The 16,587-nt window shown below is 37.8% G+C and overlaps 1 protein-coding gene across 1 annotated transcript; it reads left to right on the forward strand.

Annotated features, from left to right (window-relative positions):
* Positions 1 to 182: 182 nt before the first annotated feature.
* On the forward strand, positions 183 to 16,291 carry slc2a11l (solute carrier family 2 member 11, like). Its single transcript, XM_036594985.1, has 12 exons — positions 183 to 247; positions 324 to 422; positions 1,314 to 1,474; positions 6,531 to 6,655; positions 7,349 to 7,478; positions 9,360 to 9,508; positions 10,122 to 10,312; positions 11,495 to 11,605; positions 12,438 to 12,539; positions 14,852 to 14,927; positions 15,079 to 15,206; positions 15,988 to 16,291. The coding sequence occupies exons 1-12, from the start codon at positions 224 to 226 to the stop codon at positions 16,204 to 16,206; spliced, it is 1,515 nt and encodes a 504-aa protein (XP_036450878.1). The 5' UTR covers positions 183 to 223; the 3' UTR covers positions 16,207 to 16,291.
* Positions 16,292 to 16,587: the final 296 nt, after the last annotated feature.

Here is a 16,587-nt window from a genome sequence, read left to right on the forward strand (position 1 = left end):
GTGATTTTTACCTTTTGAATGGTAGTTCATGTATTTTCTTTGTAATGATGCAATGGGATGCAATCATGCAAACTTTAAGTTACCTATTTTCTCACCCAAAGTTCAACCGTTTCTGGAGAAGTTATATTTCAACGTAGCCGGTTAAATATTCAGAGGCTTGCTGTGTCATAATTATCTGGCTGTTTGTGAGGAAAACGAGCCTACAAGACAGCTGAGAGGAGTCATGGCGCATGCCTTAACATTACTGGTATGTTTCAGCACCATTAGCCTAATATGGCACTATTCAATCAGTGATCTGAAGAGTTCTTTGTTTCTGTCTCCAGCTGGAGAGCCCTGTGCTTGTTGCAGTCATTTTAATCACAGGAATTGGGGGAACTTTTCAGTATGGCTTCCACATCTCCGTCCTCACCTCACCATCTCTAGTGAGTATTGTTGACGTTTTTCTGGATTTTAGATTTAGGATGTAGAACGCAAAATATCCTCCAGAGAAAAGCATCTTAAATGTTTGTAAATTATGTAATATTTCTTAGTATAATTAGTAACTGTTCCAGCCATTTGTTTAGATATTTCTGTAAATGTTTCACTGCACTAACAGATAGTTTTGCTTGTTTCAAGAAATAGACTAAAAACGCTCTGCTACATTAAGATAATTACACACGATAAGGTTGCTTTATGTCAATAAGACAGATGTAAAGGTGTCTAGAATTTGGGTAAATTAACATGTTTGATGTTTCAAAACAATTTGTGCAAAACTTTGGGTGCCCTGGTTATGTTGATCTTGTAAGTAAAAATAATATAATGCATTAGACACTTAAATATGACAATTTTCATCTATTTATTTTAGTTTAACATATTGGGGGGAAAAAAAAATTAAATATAAAATGTGCCAAAACTTTTGTACAAGCAACATTTTGTGTTGTATTATTTTTTCCAATATGTTAAATTCAGAAAATAAACAGTAATTGTGCATTAAAATACTTTAACATAAGACTGTAAGTAAATAAAAGTGCTTTTATATATACATTCACCATACTCTCCTTCAGAATTGTGCTGATTTATAATCTGTCCATGTATTTATAGGATTAATTAACTGCAGTGGTAAATAGTTCAGGTTCAGAAAATAAGATTCCTGAATTTGCAATTTACCTGCTCAAACTAGCAGGTAAAATTACTCTTATATTGACTAAGTGATACAAAATCACGGCAGGACTTTTACTTTTTAACCTCTGATTTAATTACATGATAAATAAAGCACTGCAGGATGTAATAAAAAAGGTTGCTGGTCTAATCAAACTTTGTTTTTGTTTTTTCAGTATATAAAAGAGTTGATAAATGCGACGTGTGTCCAGCGCTATGATCATACTCTGGAGGCCTGGGAACTGTCCCTCATCTGGTCCTTCACTGTCTCCATGTACTGCATCGGGGGCCTGCTTGGCTGTTTGGGGGCCGGACGTCTGGCTGCTGCTTACGGGAGGTAAGTATCGTCGGTGCTTAAAGAAAACTGACCGGCTGCATGTTCCATTGCAAGCACAGCACAGTTAGTCCTGTTTGATTGTATTGAGTGTGACAGAGTATCGTGATATTATACATTATTTTGCCAAATTTGCCCACCCCTAAGAGAATGTATAATATGCATTATCATCATCAACAAAGGACACAGCAATCAAGAAATATGACACAGAGTCTGGTTCCAATGCCTTACATTAAAAGTAAAGTAGGTTTATTCCTTCTCCTGTAAAGTTAGCATTTTGGAGATACGAGGTTTTGTTTCGACAACAGCACTATGTCACTTTGAAATTTGGTGCTGGAGAAGACTTTTGAGAGTGCTTTGGACAGTAGAAAACAATCAAGTCTCAAACAAGCCTCACCTCCCACTCAAAGCCCAGATTACCAAACTGAAGCTCTTGTTTTGGACAAGACAGTTATGCTCAGAACAAATCAAATCAAATCATGTTTGTCACATCGTATTTACACAGGTGTGAAGGTGAGTGAAAATCTTAGGTTCGTAGTGTTCAAATATACAAAAATTCGTGGTGTTCAAATATACAAAAAATTTATAAGAAAGAAAAGAAATATATATATATATATATATATATATATATATATATATACACACACACACACACACACACACATTACACTCTAAATACACACAGCATGGCACAATTCCAATGTACAGTTTTGTACAATAATATAAGTTATGAAATAAGAGCTATGATGTGTATAGTTGTACACATTGCAATATATGCAGTTTGTGAGTTGGAGGTAAAGGATGAAGAGGATGGCCAGCAACAAAAGTGGGGGGCCTCAATCAGAGGAATCATGAATGAGCCATTAGGGAGCCTGCAGACCCCAACAGAAGACAGGACATTCTGGAAAAAGACTCCATATGGTTACCAGAAGTCAGAACTGACTACACTAAATAAAAAATTATCATCAAATCACTGCTGATTCATTAAGAAGGTAAATTTCAATCACTGATTTTTGTCTCAATGATTTCAGTTTAATCAAGTAATTGTGACAGTGTAATTTAGAATTATAATCTCTGGAGTATTTTATGAATAGAGCATACAGTCATCGGATCCTTTGAGTTATTTGTAAGTAGACATACAGAGATACATTTAATCTGTCCTGCTAGAAAGTTACCCTAACCCCACCTCCTCACCCGATGACAGGAAAAACATGTTTTTATGCTAGATATGATATATTCAGTTCTTATTTTCTTTCTTAATTTAGTAATTAAATATCATGTAATGGTCTGAAATACATTGTAAACACTTGATTTGAAACCTACCTTCCTTCCTAATTTGTACACAAGTTGGTCTTTTTGGCCCTTAGCCCACCACAGACATTGCACTTTGAATACCCAAGACAAAAAGTATGAGTACCCCTAGGGTGTTTATGCATGAGCTGTTATCCATCCTCTAGTCCTTCATCAGGGGTCAGTTTCTAGAAATTTTTGGGTGGATGGATCACTCTTAACCTAGCACTGACACTGATGTGTGTAAAAACCCCAGCAACACCGCCGTGTCTGATACACTCATACCAGCATCACGTGCACGAGCAGTTCTGCAGTGCTGACAATTATCCACCATCCACATTATTTCTGGACAACAGCGGTCCTGTGGTCAGAAACTGATCAATGATAAATGAGGTAGAGGGGCAACAGGTGGACTACAGTCTGTAACTGTACACCCATATAGTGGAGCTGCAAGGTGTTTCTAATAAAGTGGTCAGTCAGTGGAAGTACACTGAGTGTTCTCAATAAAGTGGCCAGTGAGTGAAAGTACAAGGTGGTTGTTTCTAATAAAGTGGCCAGTTAGTGGAAGAACAAGGTGGGTGTTTCTAATAAAGTGGCCAATTAGTGGAAGTACAAGGTGGTTGTTTCTAATAAAATGGCCAGTGAGTGGAAGTACATAGTGGGTGTTTCTAATGAAGTGGTCAGTGACAGTGTAGCTGTAGATATATGTTTCTTAGGTATAAGATATATCACTTAGTTGATACAGTATCCTTAGAAATCCTGAGGCGTTTGAATCAACCTAGAAACAGAATCCTATAATCAGTCCTGTAAATGAGAATGCTGATCATATTTCTTAGAGCAGTCATGCATGCGAGAGGTATAGCCATAGTAATACAAGACTCTAGAGCAGACTTGTTTGTCAACCTTAGATAGGGATATAGGGATGGAACATTTTACCCTACAATATAAAACCCAGTGATAATCAAACCATTTCAAATTTTGATGATTCCAATAACAAAAATCCTTTAATGATTAATATACTTCAAAATGTACAGATCTCTCCCCAGTCTTTACAGTCCATATATGAATAAAAATAGCCTGTTTCACTGTTTTTTGTCGTGAGAGCTATTTCCATATATCCGCCTAGTCAGCTTACAGCAGTTTAGCTCCACCACACTGAAGTTATAAGGAGTGTTTCAGTCTGGACTGCTTTCTGACTTGCACAATGCAGGGCAGCCAATCTAAATAGAGCTCATTTACGTATCAGTTGTAAAAGCAGAGTAACAAAAACAGCCTGTTTAATAATTAAGGGACAAAGACAGGTTGGAAAAATGTCTGAAGAACCCTTTCATGATGCAACGAACCCTTTAATCATGCAAATGGTTCTTTGACTATCCATGACTATTCTCGTAAAGAGCTCTATTATGACGGTCGTTCTGCGGTGTGTATGCCAGGACAAGACGTTTACATAGTTTACACAATATAACAGTAATAGCGCAGATGATCACTTTTAATGTATTTAAATAGTGGTTTGGTGTTATGAAGAAATACCAGAAATACACTTTCATGATTTTAAAGATGTCATGATTACTTGATTACATTATTAAACTTGATTATCCATAAAAAATGATCTCAGTGAAACAGCAATTTTTGTTTAGACACTGTAAACAATAATGCATGTTTTAATTTAGACTATTGGTCTCTCAACGGTAAGAAACAGCCTGAAAGGGATGGAGTCTGGTTCCAATGCCTTACATTAAAAGTAAAGTAGGTTTATTCCTTCTCCTGTAAAGTTAGCATTTTGGAGATACGAGGTTTTGTTTCGACAACAGCACTATGTCACTTTGAAATTTGGTGCTGGAGAAGACTTTTGAGAGTGCTTTGGACAGTAGAAAACAATCAACTCCCACAAGAAACAGCCTGAAAGGGATGAGGAGAAATATGACACAAATACAAAATCAAGATATTTCACAGTACATAATGCATCATAATATTTAGTTTTTCTATACAATGATTGCGTATGATTGATGAACACAATGATTTTCAGTCACCTTTTCACAGAATGCAATTAAACAGGATTAATTATATTGTATGGTCAGAGTTTATTAATTCAAGATATTCTCAGAAAAGCTTATTGTGACGTAATTTAACCCGATATGATAAAGTATCTTTATATTGCCCACGTGTCGCTATCTGCAGATTGATATTATGCAGTTAAGTCCATTTTAATTGCTCTGCCTGTTTTTTTAAAATACTCAACTATCAAAAATAATCATTTGATTACCTTGTTTCAATGTATTTTAGCGTATTAGTAAATAGTAATTAGGAGACAAAGGCATGTTTGAAGGAGGGAGCCATTGGACAGCATTTAAGTCAACTCGACCTGAGTGAATATCATGTCTGTCAGTAAGAGCCTCACTGAGAGGTGATGAGGGGGGTAATGATTAAAAGTTAATGCTGTTAATGTGTGAATCTCTTGCACTGGGATTACGTTTTGCTGCACTGCTTGTTTTTATTGGACGTTGCCACACTGCTGTGAAGGTGTGAGTCAATTGTGTATTGATTGACTTCAGGTAATTCAATGAGTGGTTTATTAACGTCAGGAGAGAAACAGTGGCATTTAATTGCAGAATTGACTGGAATATAATCAGGGAAATGCAGAGGAATGGCCACCAGGTGCTGGGCCTTCCTCAGGCTGCTCTGAGCTGGTATAAATAGGTTGAGTTTGGCTGACTTGAGCAATTTTCTTTATAGACAGTTTTACTCTCACCAGTGATGATGTGTGTCTGTGCTGCTTAGGCCAGTGGTTCTCTCTGTATATCTGTAAAGGGTCTATATCATACAGTTTTCTTGTATTTTAATTTCTCCCCCTGATCTCTATACATTTATGTCATTTTCTAGCCTCTCTTTATCGCTTAGAAACCAGGCTGGATTTGTTACTGTGCCTTTAAGACTGATATGTAAATGAACTCTGTTCAGATTGGCTCCCCTGTATTGTGCATCACTCAAAAAGCAAACACTCTTTATAATATCAGTGTAAATGGGCAGGGCTGAACTGCTGAAGCTGAATAGGCAGATTACATGTAAGTATTAGTTGGTGCCATGACATCATGTATGGACTGTAAATTTCAGTTTTCTGTGGGTCTGCATTTTTTTCTGCTCTAACACAGCAGATTCAGCACTTCTGACTATTATTAACTCTTTTAGGAGCTGAATTAGTTTTGTCAGAGCAGAAAAAATATTAACCCACACGTAGGCCCCCAGCTCAGTATTCAGCACTGAAGCTACTGATAGCAGTAACAGCCCACTACAGTTTAGAAATTTGGAATCACATTATAAAAACATTATACAGTAAAAATGACAGTAAGTGGTGTTTCTTTTATTTAATATGTCACTTATTATTGTAATTATTTATTTTATTATAATTTAATTTTGAGTATTAATTTCATTATGATTTCATTCTGGATATTTATTTTATTAGAACTTCATTCTGGATATTAATTTTGTTAGAGCCTCATTGTATATACATTTCTTCATTTATGACAGCTTCATACTAAATATTTACCTGTAAAGTTATAAAGTGCTTGAATCATGTTGTATGTTTATTATTATTGAGAGCAGTGATTGAGTGGTGAGTTTTGAGTGGTCCTGTTTGTATGGTCTGATGAAGTAGTTGAATATGACCGCTCCGTAAACTGTATCTGTATCTTGGCATTATGTTCACAACACAGAATCCTGTGGGATGCGACCTTGTATTTTTAATCAGCTCCTCCTGTTCCTCTCTCATTAGGAAGAGATGCCTGGTACTGAACAATGTGCTGGCCATCTGTGGAGCCGTGCTGGTGCTGCTGAGTAAAACTGCCCACTCCTTCGAGATGATCATGGCAGCACGTTTCCTTTATGGCATCAATGCAGGTTTGCTAAAAAAACGGGATCAGATTCTGTAGATATATAGGAAATATTATTACATATACTGTGGATACATACATGCATATATATATACATATATGCATAGACCGTTCACTTCAGTCTACCTCTCTGTTTCCACACTTGTCCATTTTATCAGCTCCACTTACTATATAGGTGCACTTTTTTAGTTCTACAATTACAGACTGTAGATCATCTGTTTCTCTGCATACTTTGTTAGCCCCCTTTCACCCTGTTCTTCAATGGTCAGGACCCCCACAGAGCAGGTATTATTTGGGTGGTGGATCATTCTCAGCTCTGAAATTACACTGACATGGTGGTGGTGTGTTAGTGTGTGTTGCACTGGTGCGAGTGGATCAGACACAGCAGTGCTGCTGGAGTTTTTAACCCCCTCTGTGTCACTGCTGGACTGAGAATAGTCCACTAACCAAAAACATCAGCCAACAGCGTCCTGTGTCCAGCGTCCTGTGGGCAGCGTCCTGTGACCACTGATGAGTACTAATTGTGGAACTACAGAGTGCACCTATATGGTCAGTGGAGCTGATAAAATGAACAGTGAGGGTAGAAACAAGGACGTGGACTCAATGAGGTGGTTGGTGTATTATTGTTGTGTGTGTTTTTAAATGTATATGTATATATATATGGACATTGTGTTAAAATGTTTGTATGTGTGCTGTGTAGGTGTAGCTCTGACTGTCCATACTATGTATGTGCTGGAGTGCGCCCCCAAGAAGCTGCGAGGGATGGTGGGTGTTTCCGTCGGCGGCTTTGTCTCATTTGGCAAATTTTCTGGCCAAGTGCTTGGCCTCAGGTGGGTGATCATCAACCAATTTTGAATCCAGTCATTGTATATATCTACATCATTAAAAGACCACATACAGTGACCAAAAGTCTGAGACCACATTGAAAATCTGATATTTTTTTCATTTAGAACTGAAAATGAAGTTTTAGCATCTTGAATAATTTTAAATTCTACACTGTGTCTAGTTCACTATTAAGATAGAAGCAAAGTTGTGTAATTGACCACATTTTTAGTCTTATTCTTCCACTGAAGCTCACGTTCAGATGACTCTCAGGTGGATTTTATGTAATCAGAAGCTTTTGTCACTGTCATGTTAGCTTGAGTCCATGCTGTCATTAAAGCAAAAGAGGGACACGCCACCAAGTACTAAGGAATTCTGAAATTCATGTAAACTCTTAAAGATCCTACTTTTCCCTCAAATTGTTATGATGATATTGTTATGCAATTTTTTAATGAAAAACTTTGTATTAAAATTAAAAATAAAAGCATTTTTGCCAGTGCCCTCAGACCCCCCTGCACATGCAGACAAAAGTCAGTTAAAGGAGTACTCCAACATTTTTTAACATGGTCTCTATCTGCCTGCTGCATAATTGATTACCACAGACACATTTTCCTGTACTTAGAAAAACACAAACACACTGACTTGAAACATACTTACAGTAAAAGCCACTGGGCAGTTGCTAATTTCACTGACTAGATACGTTAAATATGTGACACTATAGGGCTGGGCAGTATGACAATGCGTACCGTTATCCTGATAACCTTTGTGACAATATTATAGGAAGTACTGACAGTACAGAAAAGCATAGTGTGTTGACAGTACTTCCAAAAACACAACTGCATATTTGATTACAAAGACAGCAGAATAAATCCTGTTTAATTGGATTTGCTGCAGCACAGTATGTAAAATGCTGAATAAATATAATTGTATTATACACAGTATATGTATTATATGTGTGTGTTTGTATGTGTATAAATTTGTGTGTGTATAAATTTGTGTATATATATATATATATATATATATATATATATATATATATAAAATCATGTATTATGACTGAACAGTTTGGGGACAATATGTAATTGTGAATTTTTTTTGTCATTACAGTCATAACCCAGAAGTTGTTAGGGGGCCCCCTGGTGGCAACAAGGTCTTAAGCAGCTGCTTATGTTGATTATTAGGTAGAGCTGGCACTAGCCCCTTGGTGTTTCAAAGGATGCATTTACTGCTTTCTTTTATTTACCTTTATTTACCTCAACCCAGCACACTCAATTCTCATTTTGTTTGTGGTAGTATAATGTGACCTTGAAATCTAACAACTGTAGAAAATGATTGCAGTCAGTTTAAATAATCTCAAACGATTGCAATCATCTCAAAAAATTGTGATTAGGCAATTATGTAATCATTGTGACAGGCCTAATTAGGACTCATCAGAGTTTCACATGCTTATAGGACCCATGTCATGGAAAACTGAATTTGATGTAGCATGTAAACATTGCTAAAGTTTCACAGCACACAGTCCATACATGGAAATTAAGCTGCAAAGCCAGCCATTTTTTAATAAGTTGTTTTTGTGATGTCATACGTCTGCCTGTTCAGCCTACAGCAGATTAGCCCTGCAGATTTACGGTGAAGTTATAAGGAGTGTTTCAGCCCAGACTGCTTTTTAAATGAGGCTCAATCAGAAAAGAGCTCATTCATGTATATCAGTCTTAAAGGCACAGTAACAAAAAAAGCCTTTTCAATTTCTTATGGAAAAATGGTCAACATGAATTCTGACTATTTTTGGTATAAAACCCACACAGATGTCATAAATGGACCTGTGGGGAATAAGCTGACCCTTATGAATGTCATTGTATGATTCACACTGTATGTATGTGTATTTATAGTGAGGTGATGGGGACAGAAGACCGCTGGCCCTTTTTGCTGGCCTTCAGTGGGTTTATTGGTTTTCTGCAGCTGGTCACTCTGCCCTTCTTGCCGGAGTCTCCTCGCTATCTGCTATTGGACCGGGGGGACAGACCAGGCTGTGAGAAAGGTGAGCAACTAAATATGACCCTCTGCTTTTCGACAGCCCATTTGAACCTTTACAGTTACATTTAAATGGAACAATTAGACTGTAACTAATGATTATTTCTTAAACACATACAGTCTATGTAGTCTACAGTAATGAGAAAATTATATTTAAAAGGCTATTTATCTGGACAGTAATACTCAAAAGAGTGATAATGTTAGAATAAAGACAAAAACATCCTTTATCCATTTTTAAATCTCATGGCAGCCCAGTACTAATTGTAGTTATCATCAAGTCCTGGTTTATTTAATCAGCCCTTTATTGCTTAAATCAAGTGTGCTGGTGATGGAATGTGATAAATGTTTATGAGAGCTGGTGACATCAAGTTGAAGTCCAGACTAAAACCCGTGTTCATCTAAGAAAGGTCACTAGATGTCAACTACTGTTTTTAAAAAACAAGAAATTCTTACTTTTTACTAAATATAAATAAAGTTGTTTATATTTAAATAGAAAGATTTTAAACATTATGAAGTGTTCCCTGCGACACGTAAAATAATGAAAATCAGTTTAAAAATTGACATCAGAATCGTATTAGAATGTGTGTTTTGTGAGTGTGTAAATGAATGTCCGTATGTAGCTCTGCGGCGGCTGCTGGGGGCCGGTGGGGACCTCAGTTCAGAGGTGGAAGAGATGCAGGTGGAGCATGCAGCGCAGCAGGGTGTGAAGAGTCATGGTGTGTTGGAGCTGCTGCTGTCCCGATCTGTTCGCTGGCAACTTTTCACCATCATCGTCACCTTCACCACACTACAACTGTGCGGCATCAACGCTGTGAGTCAAACTGCGGGGTGAAATATCGTCTACACCTGTTGACCAGCACTGATAGCATCAACAGCATAGATATTGTCGTATGCAAATGTTTAAACACCCTTGATCAAATTCTCTGCTTTGTTGATTTTGAACACAACACATCCTCTACAAAGAAAAAGAGGATTCTGCTGTTTTTTTCAAAATATCTTCAAAATTAAAGAGTTAAGATGTAAACATAGTCATTGAGAGTGGTTTGGTGTGAAATGCTCCATTCTGGAGAAACTTGGTGAGGCAGAATTTTTCACAGTGGTGGTGGTAGGAACCAGACATTCACCTCTAAAAGCTCCCTCACAGAATATTATGGCATAAAGTGATTATGAATTTGCTGCCTGATGTCTAAGACATTGTTTTACAATAGGTTTTGTCTAAAACAAACATGCAGACCCTTGTAAGGCAAAAACAAAACAAAACTATTTTACCATCATCAACATTCCACATTAAAAACTTGTGCGTCTCTGTAGAGTATGTGTTAACTTATTTACATTTATTTATTTGCATGTGTATTTATCACTACTTTGTGGACACATTATTGCATAGGAACAGTGAAATTTATAGTATCCAGCAGCAGAGCTATGAGGCTAATGTAACCTTTACTGAAAATAAAATATATTGCTTTCTGTTTAATTGTATTGTATTAAAGCAGTAACTTGTCTATCTGCCAAGAAATATCTGGTATCTAAACTTTACTTCTTTACTTTTGCCCTGGAGCTACAAGACTAATAATGTAATGAACACTTATATTCCATCAATTAGTATGGTGCTAACTGCATGCCTAAATCATTAAACACTTGCCTCAAACCAAGTAGAGTTGTTAAACTCTAATCTCAAGTGATGGCAGCAAATCTTCAAGCTTTTGATGACTTCAAGTTGTGAGAATCCTGCTGTTAGAATCTAGAAGCCAGATTTCTCTTTTTTACCGTGATTGGAAATATAGGATGTAGGCTCAATCTGCAAACAGAAAATCCATCACAGAGCCTACAGCTGTCTACGATCACCAAATATTAATTTCATTAGTATTCAGCTCTCAGTGCTGATCAGCATTTGCCTTTCTGAGTTTGACATTTACACTGAGGAGGAAAGTCATGTCTCTCACCTCTCGTGTATTGTGAGAGACCTGTGAGCCGTGTGTGTATGCTTCTGCAGGTGTACCTGTACTCGTTTGATGTGTTCCGTGCTGCAGGTATCCCGGCCCAGAACCTGCGCTATGTGGCTCTGGGGACAGGACTGTGTGAGATATCCACCACTGTCGCCTGTGTAAGACTTATGTTGATTACACACACAGGGGTCATAGCGTACCTCTTGTGTGTGTTATTTACACATACATATTTATTACATATATATATATATGTGTGTGTGTGTGTGTGTGTGTGTGTGTGTGTGTGTGTGTGCATGCAAGATCTACACTCTTAAAGAGGGTTCTTTGCATCATAAAAAGGGTTCTTCAGACTGATGGAAAATGTGCTGTCGATGGTTCTATATAGAACCTTTTTATGAAGGGTTCTATATTGCACCCAAAAGCTTGTAACAATTAACAATAGAGGAACCCTTTTGGGTGCTATGTAGAATCAGTTTCTTTACTAAAGAACCCTTGAAGCGCCTTCTTTGAAGAACCCTTTTTTAAGAGTGTATGTTTTCATTGTGCGTTCAGTTTCATGCTTTCTTTAACTCCTTACTAAGCCTACACACTTAGAAAAGATGGTTCTTCAAGGGTTCTTTAGAAAAGAAAGTGGTTCTATATAGAACCATGGGCACTCAGAGACCCTTTTGCATGATTAAAGGGTTCTATAAAGCACCATAAAGGGTTCTGCTGTTGTTACAAGCTCATATTGTAACAATAGCAGAACCCTTTTTGCTGTTGTACGTTGCACAGTTACTAAATCAAAGTTATTAAATCATTCATAGTAGTTGCTGAATAATTCGCTGTAGTTTTTGAATAATTTATAGTAGCTACTGAATAATTCATAGTAGTTATTAAATAATTCATAACACTTACTGAATATTAAGTCTCAGAATTAATAATTGAACAATAAGCCTGCAGCGTTGAATCTGTTTCTGATTGTTTATGTTCTCCTGGTTGTATATGTAGGGGATGGTGATTGAGAGCACAGGGAAGAGAGTGCTGTTGATTCGGGGTTATCTGGGGATGGCCGCTACGCTGCTCATCTTGACCATCATGCTGTACCTGCAGGTCAGTTACTCACTCACTCCACTACAACAAGACGCATCATGTCAGGTATTAAACCTCAATCGGCTCAATTAGGAGTGATTTCTTAGACCATTAGTGGTCAGACCAGCATTGTTCCTGTTAGCTGGGGCTCAGTCAGTGACACACATCCAAGAAGAAACAGAAGGTAAAATCGACCTGACACACCTAATTTAACTCACCAGCAAATCACACTAAGCTGTTTTTTAGGAACACCTACTTTGTACCTACGCTATTAGGCCATTTTGTCAGAAACATCAGCAGTGGTCCCATTGTGGCGCATTCCATAGATGGATAGGGGCTGATAAATTGTGCAGCAGTATTTTTTTTCAAGGATGTAACAATTTTAATACGCCAGTGGTTCTCAAATCAGTCCACAGGGACCCCCTAGACCAGAGGTCTTTAATTAAAATTAAATAAAAATAAATAGCTCCAGTCAAAGAAAATTTCCTCAAGCAAAGGTCTGGAACATCATAATGTCTAACTTGCATTATGATTCTGTGCCATATACTGTATAATGAAGTAGTAGTTATATCAACATCTTATGCAGTCAACAACTGAATGTCAAATCAAATAAAGTACAATTCAGTAATATTTCAACAATATTTATTGTCAGTTTTCTCTTTTTAGAGCACACCATGTAAAATAATCTGGCTCACTTTCTTCTCCAGCTGCGGTGTCTTGCCTCATCCCTCCCCTGTGCGTGCATCACTCACTCTTAGTGCTCATCATAATGCACAGATCTAATTGGCTGAGTAGCGTCACGTGTGATTTTTACAACACATGCGATTGGTCTGTGAGTTTCTCGGGCCGCTAAAGCGTACTGAGTTACGCCGATTAAAATAGGACCATCCGGTTGAATTAAATAATTCTCCTTAGTTTATTGGCTATAGGTCCAGGTCCGCATAGGACAGCTCCTGGGTCCGGACTCGGACCGTGGTTCGCCTATTAGGGACCTCTGCCCTAGACTGTCCACATTTTTGTTCCAACCTAAGCTTGCCATGCATAGGGTTAGAGCAAAAAAGTCTGGGAGTTCCTGATGACTGCTTTGAGGACTACTGCTGTACTAGACGTAAAAATCTGAAAATCAGCAGTGTACTAAAAGTGTTAGTGTTGCACATAAACCTGAACATGAAAAAAGTCAGAAGAAAATAGGAGTCTGCAAAACTGGAGTTCAAAAAAATGATTAAAAGCTACAGAGAAAATGTTACTCCTAACAACCACCTGGCAGACCTGGTAGATACCAAAACTCCTCATCAGATAAACAGCACTTAAAGCTTTCGTCTTTGAGAGAGAGGAGAAAATCAAGCTGCTTCAGATCCACAGGTGTTTCTGTCCATCCTTCCACTGTGAGAAGACAACTCACCACTATGGGTCTGAAAGGATGTGTAGCTGTCAAGAAGCTTCACTGAGGAAAGGAGACAGACACATCAAAAAAAAAAAGCTGAACACCCCAGAGTCCAGACCTCAACCTCACCGAATGTGCTTGATTACTTCAGAAATTGATCAACCAACTTTTAAGACTGAACTTTGGAGGTGTGTCTGCAGATTTCTGTGAGAAACTGAAAGTGAGTCTCCTGAAAAGAATGGAAGCTGTAATAAAGGTGAAGAGTGACTCACTGAACACTAAAAAAATTATATCTGGCACTGGAAAAATGAAAACATTTGAGTGGAAATGACATAAATGAAGGGCGGTCTCCGATTTTTCTATCATGTATACAGCTTGTGGATACTCCCTCATCCTGTATTGTCCATTCGAACCTTATTATTAGTGCCTGTTACGTAGAGGGAAGATTTAGTGGTTATTGTGTGAATCAGCATATAATGTCCTCTCGTGCCTCGTCCATGTCTTTCTCTGTTGTAGCCTTGGTTTTCTTGCTTCCCAGTGCCGTGTGTTTTTGTTTACGTCCGTCATGTGCCCTGTGCTTTTGTTGTTGTTTTGGTCTTAGTCTCTTCCCTGGTCCCGTCCCCTTGTCATCTGTTATCCCTGTCTGTAGTCTGTGTACTCGCCCTCTGATTAGTCCCAGGTGTTTCTTGTTTCCCTTCAGTGTATTTCTACCCTTGTGTTTGCTCTGTCTCTTTGTCTTGCATTGTCTGTGTACATTGTTGCTATTGCCTGTTTTCACTGGTATTAGGTTTTGTTTCTGTTTTAGTTCTGTTTTGTCTCATCATGGATTTGTGTGTTCTACGAACCTCTGCTAATCTGTTTCGGGACTCTGTTAAATTGGATTTAAATAAAACCAGCTCGCACTTGCATCCAGCCTCATCACAGTTATGTTGTATGTTTGATGTTGCAGGAATACGTTTCATGGATGCCGTACTGCAGCATGGTCCTCATCTTCATCTTCATCTTTTTCTTCTCCAGTGGACCAGGTTAGTGCACCCTGTCCATTGTTATAGTGATTATACTGGACTTTTTATGGTTTAGTAATTACCACAGCTCCCTGTTGTTTGTGCTGCGTGTTTACAATTTCTCTCTCTCTCTCTCTCTCTCTCTCTCTCTCTCTCTTTCTCTCTCTCTCAGCTGGTGTGACAGCGCCCCTCCCTGGTGAGATTTTTACTCAGTCGTATAAAACGGCGGCGTTCGTTGTGGCGTGTACACTGAACTGGATGGGGCTATTTTTTGTTGGCATGGTGTTTCCTCTCATTGTGGTGAGTGCCTCATACGGTACATTATACATTCACACTGGGGTGAGCAATATGACAATGTTATAAATAGATATGTTGGGTGTGGTCAGCACTGAACAATTGCATGGATCATAAATAAACAGATTTAGACCAATTATATGAAGTCTTTAAACAACGTTTTCTCCTTTTCCTGCTTAAATTGTTTATTTTTGAAAAACAGTCATAGTTTTTAGTCTTTATATGTCTCTGCTCTTAGAGCAGAAAACAAAACTGAGAAAAACTAAATATTGTGGAAAATTGTCAAAAAGATACCTTTAAATATTGTAAATTTACACAATACTAAGATTATAATAAGGTCTTAATATTAAGACTTATTACTCAGTGATTGCTGTAATTATTTAGTAACGAACATCAATTATTCATTTACTACTATGAATAAAGTAATCACTATGACTTATCTACTATGATTATATAGTGTCTACAATTAATTATTCAATACTGTAATTATACAGTATCTACAATGAATTGTTCAGTTTTTATGATTAATTATTCAGTATCTACGATGAGTTATTTAATATCTACTATGACACTGTAGTTACAAGAGCGAGGGGCTGAAGTTTGGGCCCCACACAGACTCTTAAAGAGGTTACAGTGAAATAACAGCACATTTACAAACTATAGAAGAAAAGGAGCCCCAGAACTCATGCTAGCCGCAAAAGATAAGTACCCTTAGGTATTTATGTAGGAAGATCATTTGTCCCATCATTCTAAAGCATCTCTCTCTTTTCTGATGTTTGTTTTGCAGGAGTATTTGGACTTCTTCTGCTTTCTCATCTTCTTCTTCTTCTGCTTTGTCTCGGGTGTGTTTGTGTGGTACGGCGTGCCGGAGACGCGGAACAGAAGCATCATGGAGATCAGTGCCGAGTTTGAGAGAATGCACAACAAAACCAAACCTGCACCAGAGAACAAACTCAACACTCTGTATCTCACTCACTCACAGACAGGACAAGCCACCAAACTGTGATTCCAATATTGATATGTCACATGCTCATGTAACAGTGTAGTTGCTTTTAGATGCCAGTAAATAAACATGCAGTGATTCCTCCTCACGCTCGTAGAGAGTGTGTCCTTTTGAGCCTTGGTTCCTTTCAGTGGTTCTTCCTCAGGCTGTTAGCAGGGACGTAGCCATCGTTAAGCTCTTGTGTACCCAGATTGATCACAGGACTGTTCAATCAAATGAGGGAAAGAATATTTTAAACTGCAATTCATGTTTTCTGTGAGTGATATCATTGTATTATGACCAGTCAAAATTATTTCACTCTCATTCATCATTCCTGAATGTGCGAGGTGCAGTGCAATCGACCCGTTTTATTTTCTCAGCCTGTCAATCACTGCTTAGCGTCTG

This window comes from Colossoma macropomum, unplaced genomic scaffold (genome assembly GCF_904425465.1).
Source record: "Colossoma macropomum unplaced genomic scaffold, Colossoma_macropomum, whole genome shotgun sequence".
Lineage (NCBI taxonomy): Eukaryota > Metazoa > Chordata > Actinopteri > Characiformes > Serrasalmidae > Colossoma > Colossoma macropomum.